Source organism: Varanus komodoensis, unplaced genomic scaffold (assembly GCF_004798865.1).
Source record: "Varanus komodoensis strain SLA01 unplaced genomic scaffold, ASM479886v1 scaffold112, whole genome shotgun sequence".
NCBI classification, from domain to species: Eukaryota; Metazoa; Chordata; class Lepidosauria; order Squamata; family Varanidae; genus Varanus; species Varanus komodoensis.
This window is the reverse complement of record NW_025335322.1, coordinates 178089-190758: the sequence shown is the minus strand read 5'-3', so window position 1 is coordinate 190758 and position 12670 is coordinate 178089. Positions and strand designations below refer to the sequence as shown.

The 12670-nt window shown below is 44.6% G+C and overlaps 1 protein-coding gene across 2 annotated transcripts; it reads left to right on the top strand.

Annotated features, from left to right (window-relative positions):
- Positions 1-3167: 3167 nt before the first annotated feature.
- HAUS4 (HAUS augmin like complex subunit 4) lies at positions 3168-11625 on the top strand. Of its 2 annotated transcripts, none has more exons than XM_044420985.1 (10): positions 3168-3296; positions 4648-4708; positions 4788-4930; positions 5383-5499; positions 5976-6116; positions 7779-7875; positions 8155-8300; positions 8747-8877; positions 10285-10353; positions 11340-11625. In XM_044420985.1, exons 2-10 carry the CDS (start codon positions 4672-4674, stop codon positions 11515-11517), a joined length of 1059 nt encoding a protein of 352 aa, XP_044276920.1. In that variant the 5' UTR covers positions 3168-3296; positions 4648-4671; the 3' UTR covers positions 11518-11625. The 2 variants fall into 2 exon arrangements, with proteins under 2 accessions (XP_044276920.1, XP_044276918.1); XM_044420983.1 differs by lacking the exon at positions 3168-3296 and adding an exon at positions 3307-3559.
- The last annotated feature ends 1045 nt before the right edge of the window (positions 11626-12670 follow it).

The window sequence follows — 12670 nt, the reverse complement described above, 5'->3', positions numbered from 1 at the left end:
ATCCCGGTAATCTTTTGGCTTCCTACTTTGGCATTCCAATCCCCATGATGATAAGGACATCATTTTTTGGTGTTAATTCTAGAAGGTGTTGTAGGCCTTCATAGAACCGGTCAACTTCAGCCTCTTCAGCACCAGTGGTTGGGGTATAGACCTGGTCTATTGTGATGTTGAATGGTTTGCCTTGGATTCGAACTGAGATCATTCTGTCATTTTGGAGATTGTATCCCAGTACTGCTTTTCCTACTCGTTTATTGACTATGAAGGCTACTCAATTTCTTCTGAGGGATTCTTGCCCGCAGTAGTATACCTGATGGTCATCTGAATTAAATTCACCCATTCCTGTCCATTTTAGTTTGCTGATTCCTAAGATGTCGCTGTTCAGTCTTGTCTTCTCTTGTTTGACCACATCCAACTTGCCTTGATTCATGGATCTTACATTCCAGGTTCCTATGGAGTATAGATCTTTGCAGCATCGGACTTTCCTTTCACCACCAGATACATCTGCAACTGAGTGTCCTTTCAGCATTGACCCAGTTGCTTCACTCTTTCTGGTGCTACTAGTACTAGCCCTCCACTCTTCCCCAGTAGCATATTGGACACCTTCCAACCAGAGGGGCTCATCTTTTTGCCTTTTGGTACTGTCCATGGGGTTTTCATCGCAAAGGTACTGGAGTGGGTTGCCATTTCTTTCTCCAGTGGATCACGCCTTGTCGGAGCTCTGTGCTATGACCTGTCCGTCTTGGGTGGCCCTGCACGGCAGAGCTCATAGCTTCATTGAGCTATGCAAGCCCCTTTGCCACGGCAAGGCAGTGATCCATGGAGGAAGAGGCAGAAGTCGGTTACTCCTAAATATCAGCCGCTAGAAACAAACTGCATTGCGTGGCTGTCCATGCACAGCTTGTGAGGTTTCCGAGACGTCCGGCTAGCAACAGATGAGTCTTGGGAATGGTTTTGCAAGATGATGGGGGGGGGGGGGCTCTTCTCACTGCCTTCCTTTACAGTTCAATCCAATACATTCCTACACAGAAGTATGTTCCATTCTGTTCAATGGGGCTGATTGCTGAGAAAAAATGTTCTTTATTTAATTTCTCTGTCACCCAAAAGCTGAGCTGAAACACACAGGGCGGTGAAGAACAATAATAAATACAATATGGGTTAAAACACTAAAGCACTATACAATTACAGTAAAATTAAAACTATATTTAAAGCCACATTTTTACAACTAAACAGCTCATGCTATTAGATCTGCAGAAAAACAGCTACCAATGCCCCCATGTGCTATTTAGATTTGGTAAAGGCCTCATCAGTGAGGATAACCTTAACCTTAAAGAGTTGGAGCCAAGCAGGCCTTGGTGGGGAGTTCTTTCCACATTTTGGGACTACCACTGAGAAGGCCCTGCTTCTTGTTGGCATGAGCTGAGCTTCCCTTTGGAGGTGACATTCAAAATAAGGACTCAGTTGTTGGGGTTTACAGTTAGTGTCTGGGTACATTGTGACATTCCATCAGGGATTGTGGTCTAAGGTGTCCTTTGGGCCAGTGTGTAACAGGCCCCAAGTGACCCTAAACCGCTCCACTGGGCAGAAACTGGGCAGAAACCACTCCACAAACCGCCTGGATTCATTAGCCTGGGGGTGTGTATTGAAATGATCTTAATTGGGCCACCCTTGCAAAAGGGTACTCTAAATTTCAACAGGCAGTGAGCCAGCCATGACAATGGGACCAATTCAAAGTCCCCCTCCTTCAGATCATTATCCCCCAAGTCCAGTTGAACTAAAACAAATCCACTGTATGCTCAGCTACATGTGCTGGGCCCCAGTTGCAAGCTTATCACACCCTGTGAATCATTTGCACTACATAATGTTCTCTGTTCCTTCTTTTACAAGCATAGACCTACCTTTAAAAAAAAATGGAAGTTCAAGGTGGTTCATGCATGTCCATAAAACAAAACCCTAAGAATAGACAATTTAAAATTGTTCCTTATCTACACCCCTTTAGCAACTTGATGTGTTCAGTAAAAGCAACACACAAAGTTTACATATGGAGGAAGCTGAAGCAAAATGACAGCAGTTCCTTTGCCCCACAGAAAGAATTTGAACCCTGCCAGCTGGTTCCAAGGCCTAATACTACCCCCCCACCCCCCAGCAGGAGAGAGTCACTATTAAACATCTCTTTCTAGGGTGGAAAGGGGATTAGCAACAACTTCCCTGCAATCTTAATGTAGTGCTGTGGAAGAAAGAGTTTTGACAGGTGGAGTTCCCACCCATCCAAGCTCAGACCCACAGGGCAAAATAAAAAATGCACAAATTTGCATTTGCTAATTTAGGTTGCATGATCTAAACACCCCCAAGGCATGTAGAGGCAGGGGAAAGGCACTGGATTTCAGGAAAAAGCTCTCAGGCAGGAAGATTGGAGGGAGGCGGCAATATAGGAAGCTCTTGTGAGCTGAAACCCAGTTAATCCAGAAAAATCATTTGCAACCGAGCTCCCCAAGGCCCTGCCTCTTTATTTGGGCGAGTGCCCACGGGCGGCAGAAAGCACCCCAGAGATCTGGGACTTCAGCCCCACTGACCCTCCCCTAATATCTCTGCCCCGCTTTCTGCAGCACTGGGACGTGACCAGAACCAGCCGAAATCTTTGCAGGTAACTCAGTCTTCTTCAGCTGGGCACCCTGCAGCTATCTTGGACTACACCACCCAGAATCCCCCAGGCAGCTGGGAAGAAAAGCACTTTTTTCTGCTGCGGGAAGCATGCATCTTCCGCCCCCCCGAAAAAAAATTTCACGTGCGGCGGAACAGGACTTAAGGTGCTCATTTTTCTCTATGCCACGGCGCATGTCCCCCCGTCATTCCCCTGCTGCATGTGGGGTGTTGGGGGCGTGGCGGGAATCACAGGGGCCACGGCAGCGGCTGGGAAAGAGTTAAAAATGCGCGCCCTCCTTAAGTTTGGGAAGGAACATCAATCAAGGATTGGCAGGCGCCGACCAATCAGGACGCCAAGAAGCGTGTGACGGTTCCCTCCCCATTCCCCGCCCCTTTTCATGAATATTATCAAAGCCCCGCCTTTCTTTTCTTCCCGCAGCCTCTCATTGGCTAGCAACGCGCCACTCTTTTCCTAGCCCCCCAATGGGCGGGTCCTACCTTTCGCTTTCCTGCGCTCACGTACCCATCGGGGCTACGATTCGCCGGCGCGTGGAAGACGGTTGGAACTTTCTGCCTCGAGCACGTGGGAGTCGAGTCTTCGGCGGCGGGGAGGGGAAGGCGGGAACGAAGACGGGAGAGGAAAAAGCGCGGGAAAGGTCCCGTGACGTCACTTGCGCCTCTCTTTCGCCTCGGCGTGGCCGCTTGCCCCCTTTTTGCTGCCCCGTCCATGGAGTTGCGGGCAGTTCTGTTCCTGTGCTGCTGCTGCTGAGTCATACTAAATTTCCCTTTTCCAGAAAAAATGGAGGATTCCTAGGCTGCTGTCTTGGTGGGCAGGGCCCCCAGCACCTCACCTCTGCCTTATTTTCTGGAAAGGCGCCTTTGCTTTTCAACTGTTCTGCACCAGGCAGAGATAAAACCGGTAAAGCTCCCTCTGTCTTAGCGAGTGGTGAGCTTGTTGAATTTCTGCCTGCCCTGAAGCTTTCTTAAAAGTGCGGAACTTACTTTCCCTCGCTGAGAGTGGCAGTCCTGTTTGTGAGAAGAATTAAAAAGCGGGCGGGGTGTAGTGTTATTGGTAATACTGCGGCTGTGCATGAGGGACGTTCAGGTGGGATATTCAGCCCGTCTTGAGGCCACCGTGGCTGGCTGCAAATACTGCAGCCTGCCCCTCCCCGGTGCCTTCCAGATCCTGCTAACTACAAGTCCCATCGGGGATTTGAGAGTTGTAGTTGAACGCACCAGGAAGGCACCTGTGTGGGGAAGACTGGTGCAGGTTTCATCTTCCTCAAGCTGGCATGACCCTTGAGGGAAGGGAAAGTGGCCACTTCTGTGCAGGATCGGGGGTCGGGGTCAGGGATCTAGTCCCGGCTTGGCCGTGAAATTTACAAGAGGGAGAAAGCGGGGTATAAATGCAGTGTAATAGTAATCATTTCTGTGGGTTTGGTTATTTGGAGATGTGCTTGGGGTTGCTATAAAGACCTGTTTTATGATAGGAAGGCTTCTTGCAGGTTAGTGCGATCTTCCATAAGGAAGAAACAGATCTAACACAGTTTGATGTAAATGTTGGGGACTGGCAGCTTGGTGTGCCTTCCCTCCAAGGAGGGGTATGTTGGGATTCTGGTTTGCTTAGAATAATAGGATAGTAGAGTTGCAGGGGGGCATGAAGGCCATCAAGTCCACCCCCTTGCTGTTGCTTGTCCTTGCACACAAAACTTGGCCGTTTAGTTTGTATGGTCCTCTAAAAAAGCTTGTCATCAGTGCCCTGTAAATTAATATGGATATGACACACTGGGTTTGATCCTCTAATCATTCCCCCATGTTGGGATGAGTTAATCAATGGATATGTTGGTATGCCAGTAGCCAGGTGCAGCCCTCAGTTTGCATGCAGTTCTTTTTTCACCTGCCTGTACCGTAGGTATGGGCTTTACCTGGATTGTATCATTTTGCCTCACTTTGTGGAATCTGTCTTAGCATTTCTAACTGCTCTCATCTCTCCTTCTCATTGTCTAGGTGGTTTTCTCTGGTAAAGAGCTAATGGCATCTGCTGTGGGTGCTGAACTGCTGCTGAAAGGTAATATCACTGTGTTTATCTGAGGCAAACTGAAAACTTTCAGAGAGAGGAACTTTATCCTAACTGTCTGACCCAATAGGCTGTGGGAGCCGCCTTCCCCCTTGCTCACTTACTGAGGAGGATCTGGCTGCCAACCCAGGCTTGGCTAACCTTTTAATGGATCTGACTACACATATGGACTCCAGCGGGCTCAGTGTCAACCTGGCACAGCAAATGGAGGAGGTAGGATTACCCAAGCTACTTTGCACCTCATGAGTATTCTGTGCCAGTACAGATAAAGTTGAATATAAAAAGCATTATCTTGAGAAGCCAACCTTGTATTATTGCTTTTGGGGGGTGAGGATGGGGGGGGAAACAAATTATTGAGTCTGATGACTGCAAATACGAGTTTTGAAAGCTGTGAGCATTGTGTTTTGAAATCGCAGAAGCTGGAATGAGAAAACTGGCAAGATTTCCAAAAGCTCAGTATGCTACATATCTATTTGCCCTTTAAACTATAGCTAGGAGAAACAGAATATGCTGTGTAAGATAAATGTATGCAAATTCAGGCTGTAAATTCTTTTTCTCACAACATAACTGTTCCTGCCTGCCTGTCCTCTGTAATTTTGACAACAGTTTATCAGACAGCTACCTAGATTGCTGTCTAACCTTTTTCTCACTTTCCTCCCTTGTAGGCACGGAAGGAATTACAGCGATGCCGAGCAAACTGGCTGAAGTGGGAAGTGATACATCGGCTTCTTCAGGAGGCTCTAAGGGAATTGGGAACCGGTCCTGCCCCACAGGATAGAAAAGTAATGTTTGAAGAAAAACTGAATGGCTGTAGAGAAATGGAAAATGAGCAATAAGGACTGCATGATATGTAACCATAGGAACTCATGGAAGGGGATGAACATTTTTGAGACTAGCTAAGAGGTCAGACCTGTAAAATGATGTGCATGGTGAGAGCTTTAAAGTGGGATCTTAGAGTTCTTTAATTAACTTCAGAAGCAAGAAGTGGGACTTTAAGGAAAGAAATGAAGGTATTAAATGAGCCCTGGGGAATAAATTTCTCAAGGAGTGTGAAAACTGAAGTTTGGTGGTCTTCAGGGGACTATATAAGGCTGTATATGCTCAGAGAAAGGCCCTAGGGCCCTTTTTTTGGGAGAGGAAGGTCTAATGGGCTGGATGGGGAAGGTTAAGCTGCAAGTTGTAAACTGCCCAGAGAGCCTCAGCTATTGGGTGGTACAGAAAATAAATTAGTTTTGTCTCTAATCTCTCTCACCCTCAGTTCTTGGAGGTCCTGGAGAAGCAACTTTTGATAGCTGAGCTGAAACAAATCCTACATCCTGATCCTTCTATACGAGGCACAGAGTCATCACTCTTGGGTTTGGAATCCTCCCATGTATTGGAGCTTCTCCCCCCTAAGCAAGTAAGATGGACCTGTACCCCACAAATAAATGGTTTAGAGGCCCGGATGTGCTTCTGTAATCCTTTCTCTTTAGGCTGAATTACTAAACTTTCACTTTATTGCCATTATCTCTTGTATAGCATTACCAAGAGTTTTACTTCGGTTTCACATGCTCTGCTATGCATTAACTGAATGCATCTGTATATGTCAGACTAATCTGTGACAGATTTTATCCCAGGGTTAGATTAAATTACCTTCAGGCTCATTGAACCTCAGAGAGGACATATTTACAGTAAATAGAATCGCTTAATTTATATCTTTGTGACTAACAGTTTTGGCTTCTAATCACAGTAGATGGTTTTATTTGGTCTTTATGATTCTGGTACTTTAGGATAAGTACGTTGCAGTAACATATTACAGGACTGTTTTATTGCTCAGTCTTTTTCCAAATAGAAGGAATGTTAATGCTGTGGATCCTGGGTGGATGTAACAAGGTTAGGGTTAGGGTTAGGGTTTGCTTTCCTAAAAAATACTTACTGTACTTCTGCATTTCCACATCCATTTCACTCCAATTGCACATTCTGTGACTTTGGTGCCAAATGGGCAGAATACAGAGCTTTAGGCTATTCTTCATTCATCACAGCTTCCTAGACCTTGCAACTATTTTTTCTGAATTGTGCAGGTTTCTGCCTTAGGGACAGCCTCTATAATGAATACCATCTTCATTCAAATTGCTGGGAAGAACACAGGTGACCAAGAACAGCCTTTTCGGAACCCTCAGAATGTAAAATCTACTCTTGCATAAAACTCCCGCAGCCTTTTCATCTGAAACTTGGCAGTCTCACTTTCATCAGAAAGGGGCAGCTAAGCCTAAATTTTTGTCCAGTCTGCCAAGAAATAAAAATGTTATTGGCGGTTTGCCTTGTCAAAATTAATTAAAATTTGAATGTGCTTAGCATAGCCCCCCACATCTATTTATGTGGTGTCCTCCTCTCATAATGGGTGACTACACCTCTCAGTTACGTCAAAGAGTGAAAAAAGATAGTAATTTGTTGATTTCCAATTATGATCAATGGGAGATTTGAAACCAGATTTCCAGATCAAGATTTGGCTTTGAGTCTGATTGGGCAGACTTTGAATTGAACTGAGGCAAATTGAGCTGTTTTCAACATTGCTGAATCAGGGCAGATACCTAGTGCAGCCTAATCCAATTAAGTCTATGCCATTTCCTCTGTTCCATCTTAAGACTTGGACAATACAGGTTTCATGATTTCAACTTCAAGCCAGCATTTTCCCCCTTTTCCATTCCCTTTGCTTTTTGTAATATCTTGCTTGATTAAGGTGCAAAAAGGTGCTTACAGTTTTGTGAATATTAATAAAGGTATTCAAGGTTGTAATAAAGGTATTCATGTATTTTAGTATTTTTATGACTCTGAATGTATTACTTGGCTTTAGGCTCCCATTTAGCTAGGTTTCTCTTCCCTAACTTTGCTTTACCCATAACCTTGAGTTCTTGGATGAGTTTCAGTCAAAATCATGATCCTAGCATAGGTTTTGAGTATTTAGTGCATGAATCCACTCTCTGAAAATACTCTAAAATCCCCAGTATTTATTGACAGGAAACAATGACAATTAAGTTCCTTTTTAGTCTGATATACTCTTTGCTTTCATACATTGTGACAGGACCTGGAACAAATGCAAAAGCGCCTCCCCACAGAATTGGAGAAACGGCTTAAGTCCAAATGCTTGGCTGTGCTTGGTTACTATCGCCCTGAGACTGGTAAGATGCATTTCTGAACCTTGGTGGTAAGGGGAGCTCCTGGAGATGCAGGAAGTACTATAACTGTTGAAGGAAAACAAAGGTACTTTGTAGAGCCATTAGGTCTGGGGCTTAATGTTTAAGCCTATAGGAAAAGCTGTGCTGGATCAGACTAAAAGACCGTCTAATCCAGCATTCTGTTCCCACAATGGCTAACCCATGGGAAGTGCATAAACAGGATGTGGATCCAACAGCACCATCCCACTTACGTTCCCTGATTTTGATCTTTTTTGCTTGCAGATGGTGCTGGTGAGTCTGCTCGGGCAGTTATGTCTGGGACACTGGCAGAAAATTTGGCTGCGGAGAAGCAACGCCTAAAAGAGGCACAGTCTCGCAGCCAAGAGCTTGTGGGATTGTTGGAGCAGCAGAAAGCTGCCTATCCCCAGGTAAGGAATAGAATATAAAACTTTTCCAAGTAAGAGGCCAGGGAATAATACAAAAACCCCATTATTGAGGGATTGCGTCAGAATTTGCTCAGGGTTTGTTTGTTTGCTTTTTTTGGTAGTGTATTGAGCACAAGTGAGTTCTTGTTTTAACCTTTTGGAAGCCCAAACAGCTTTTAATTCCTGCATACCTATTAACAAGATCTCTCTCCTCATGCTCCAGTAACCCCTGCCATGGGATACCAGAAGCATCCTTCAAAAAACTGGTGGGCTGTGTCCAGCACCCAACCAACAAGCAAGCCTTTCCTGAGTACTGTCCATATGATGACACTTTTCTCCAAAATCACAGAGCCTGGAAAATTATGACGAAGCTGTGGATGCATGGGTTACCTGTGGTGCCCTGCGCATATTCTGCCCTTCCTTCTCATTCCACCTCCTCATATCTACAGGTTTTGTTACGCTGCTTAGCCATACTGAAAAGCCTGGCCTGTGAATTTCGCCTTGGTGCCCAATCTGAACTTGACCAGCTCAACACCCGATACTTGGAGACAAAGTGCAACGCCATGTTCCTCAAAATACGGTGAGGTCTTCCTGTGTTCTCTTCCATTCATGCCATGTTTGGGAAGACGTTGAGCTTGGTGGATGCTGGTTCCTGAGCTTAGGGATGACAGGAAAAATCTTCCAGTTCTGGCTGCCATACATTTCTAGTGAATATGTTAATATGGCATTTATGCCTAAGCAAGGGAGTCAGAAGTCTGTAGCTTGAGAGAAGTACAAACTAGAATCTAGAAGATGTGTTGAAGCTTTGGTTGGAATCTTCCAGAGGTTTAGATGCCTGTGTTGGGCCATCATCCATAAGTAAAGCTGAGACTTATATATTTTGTCTATGTCACAAGATCAAGCTCATTAGAAAAGAGAGAGCCAGTGTGGTGTAGTGGTGAAGAGCACGGGAATGGGACTCAAACCCAGGTCGCCTGAGTCCCCGCTCAGCCATGGAGCCAACTGGGTGACTTTGGGCCAGCCACACTAGTGAATTTTTTTAGTTAATGTTGTGTCTGATATCCTGAGGTTGAGGTACTGGGAGAGTGAAAAGGTGCTAAATGATCTGGAGAGAAGACATATAGTTTAATAAGGAAGATTTGGATGAGCTGTAAAAAAGAAGGATTAAGTAAAATATGAGCAGTCTGTTTTGGAATACAACTTCCAATTATCCCATTATATTTCTGATAGTAAACAGTGAGGTTTGTAAAAAGAGGGCTTTGGCAAGAGGGCCATACCATGATAATTCCATTGTTTCATATTACTTAATTAATTTATTGAATTCTGCTGGTGATAATGACATGTTTTAATTTTAAGTGCAGTTATTTCATGAGTAATTCTGTTTCAAATAGGATGATAGACAAGCATTTTCCAGGTTGTTTATCACACCTGCTTTACATGCAGAAGGTCCAGTGTGGTGTGGTGGTTAAGAGCATGGGACTGGGACTCAGACGATCCGGGTTCGAGTCCCCACTCAGCCATGGAGCCAACTGGGTGACTTTGGGCCAGTCACAGACTCTCAGTCCAGCCTACCTCCCAGGGTTGTTGTTGTGGGGATAAGATGGAGGAGGAGAATGTAAGCTGCCTTGAGCCCCTTGTAGGAAAAAGGCAGGATTTAAATCGGAAAATGAATAAATAAATAAATAAAAATTTAATGCCTGGAATGCTCGGTGGCAAGAGAAAACCAGGTCGCCAAAGAGCAAGGTGGTTAGGCTCCGTCTAAGAGGATGTGGGCCAGAGCATAGATCAGCTGAAAGAGGTGGCACGGGATCGAAAAGTGTGGTGAGATTTGGCCCATCGGATCACTTATAGTCGGTCATGACCGAACCGCTGAATAACGACAACTATGAGTAACTGTCAGGCCAGAAGCGGTATGTTGGGAATCTGACAGGGGCAGGAGCCTGCTGTCTGTCAATTCTGTTCCTTCAAGTAGCTCTCTCTATGATAGGCTTGAGGAACTGAGCATCCTTTTGGAAACCTACACACCTGAGAAAGTGGATGTCCATCGGATGATGAGGTAAGCGGGCATTCGTGTGTGTTGTGGGGGGGGCACATCTTTGTGCAAGGCTTTAGATCTGTAATACGAAACTGGGACCTCGTAAGTCCTCCTGTTGTGGCAGGTGTAAACACAGATGGCAGCTGGAAAGTGATTACCAGCAAATGTTATCTTGTAGGCAGGAATTGCCTTTTGAAAAGATCTCTGGAGTACCCTAAGTTTGGAAGAGTCAGCTTGCGGTGCACTTCCTGTAACTTGCGTCCTCACTAGTTCTGGGGTCAGGCTAAAAGCAAATTGAGGGTTACATATGCCTCACTTTTAACTGTACTTATTTTTGTGGCCTCATTTGCATCTTTGTTCTTGAGGCTTGGCTGCATCATATTCAGGTAATCTTGAAGAGGTTTCCTTCAGCTACCTGTACGGATTGCGATAGGTCAAAGGCATGTTGCGGAACCTTTATCAGTCTGAGGGCCAAATTCCATTTCAGAGACACTCTGGGGAGTGGGGGCACATTCTGTTGGTGGATGGGATTTGAAGGGAAAGAGGGTAAATCCAAAAGAAAATAGGGACAAAAATACTGCAAAAGAGTGGCATCTAATAGAATAAAGCGCCTAGTGTTGATAGCTAAGCCTTAGCCAGAGGCATTTTAAATTTTTGAAACGAGGGGAAATGCAGAAAAGCCAGAAAACCACTCAGTGATCAGTGGCCTAAAGTTCCCCACTCCTGGTCAAAGGGAAGAAAGCACATGTTTTTCTAGCGTTTGTTCACTGTGATTCTAGTACTCTTGAGTTTAAAGTGTGTGTATATGTGTGTGTGGGAGAGAGAGAGAGAAAAAAATAAATGACTATATAGCCTCTTTGTACTATGTTGAGAAAATCACAGGATAAACAGAAAAGAAACTGAATGTATACATGTGAACAGAACAGAAACATGTGTACCTTGCTTAGGTCTCTTTGTGAAAGCTTTCGCTGCAACATGTTCGTTCACTCATTCATTTCTTTTTGTAGGGATAAGTTGAAAGCAACATTAAGCCAAGAAGAGCAAGATTTAGCCACTTCACGCAAGATCCTTTCCAACTACGAAACGCTGGGTCCCGAGTTTGAGGAATTAGTGAAGGAATATGCCCAACTGAAAGCCATAATTGAGAACAGGCGATGGGTGCTGGCAGAGTTCAGTAAAGACTGAGACTGCACTGACATGTAGCTGAGCCTTGGACTGAGTGCTGCATTGTTGAACACTGACCAATAACAGATACACTATGTAAAAACAAAACAAAACATGAAGGGAAAAACATTTAATTGTGTCGTGTGCTTTCTTCCTCCTGGACAAAGAGTTTGGGCTCTGCCTCCCAGTAGCTGCCGTTCTCATGTGCCAGATCAATACTGCTTCCTTTTCCGCCCTTTTCTTCCTACCTGTCAGTAGACTGCGGAATGGATATCGGACTCTCTCTGTTTTGCTCAAACCTAATTTCCTAGGAACGGAGCCCAAGAGCTCTCCAGCCATGTCCACAATAATGTATAGCCCTGCAAAAATTGTGCTCAAGGCAGCTAATGCCAACATGCAGATTACAAACAAAATCTTAAATGAAGCATAACGTCAAGATAATCATGACAAAAGATGAACAGTGTACAATTAAATACCCCTTCAGTTTTATACTTATACAGCGCTTAGGGTAACGCTCTTGAGCCTGTTGAGTGAATGAATAGTACTGAGTGCTGGGGTTGACTTGGTGCTCATCTGGGACTCGCTCTTTACTTGAAAGGAAAAATACAACCCAGTAGTCCGCTGTGCCGTACCTTTTTTTATTCAGTGAGATTAGCCTTTCTGCTGAAATTCAGTCCTGGCTGTGGGTTAAGAGTCTGAGTTTATCTGCAGCTCCTTCTAGAGGAAGAGCCTGGAACATTCTAGCTGTCGGGATCCAGCAGAGCATTACACGAACACCTCCATTTATCGCTCATTTTGTGCTTTTGTATGGATTCTAATTTTAAGCCGCTTTAACCGCCAATCTGGCTGAAAAACAGCATAATCCTCAATTGAACCATTAATAAATATCCATTATTTAGCAGCTTCCAGAGCTGTGCTATATAATTTCCATTACTGTAGTGTGCATTACTAAATCAGAGAAAAAAATCCATAAACCGTTTTTGCACATTTTTCCTGCAAATCTGTAGTTAAAGTAACTTTAAAATAGGCTTGTGTTGTAAAGCAGGCTTTAGCAAAGGACCCCTGCTGTATTTCACATGCTGTTATTGAACAGTTAAGTTTACAGAATCACTGAAATAAGTGTCATTAATTTTAATAAGATGTTGCACCTTAAAGACTACCTCATTTATTCAGG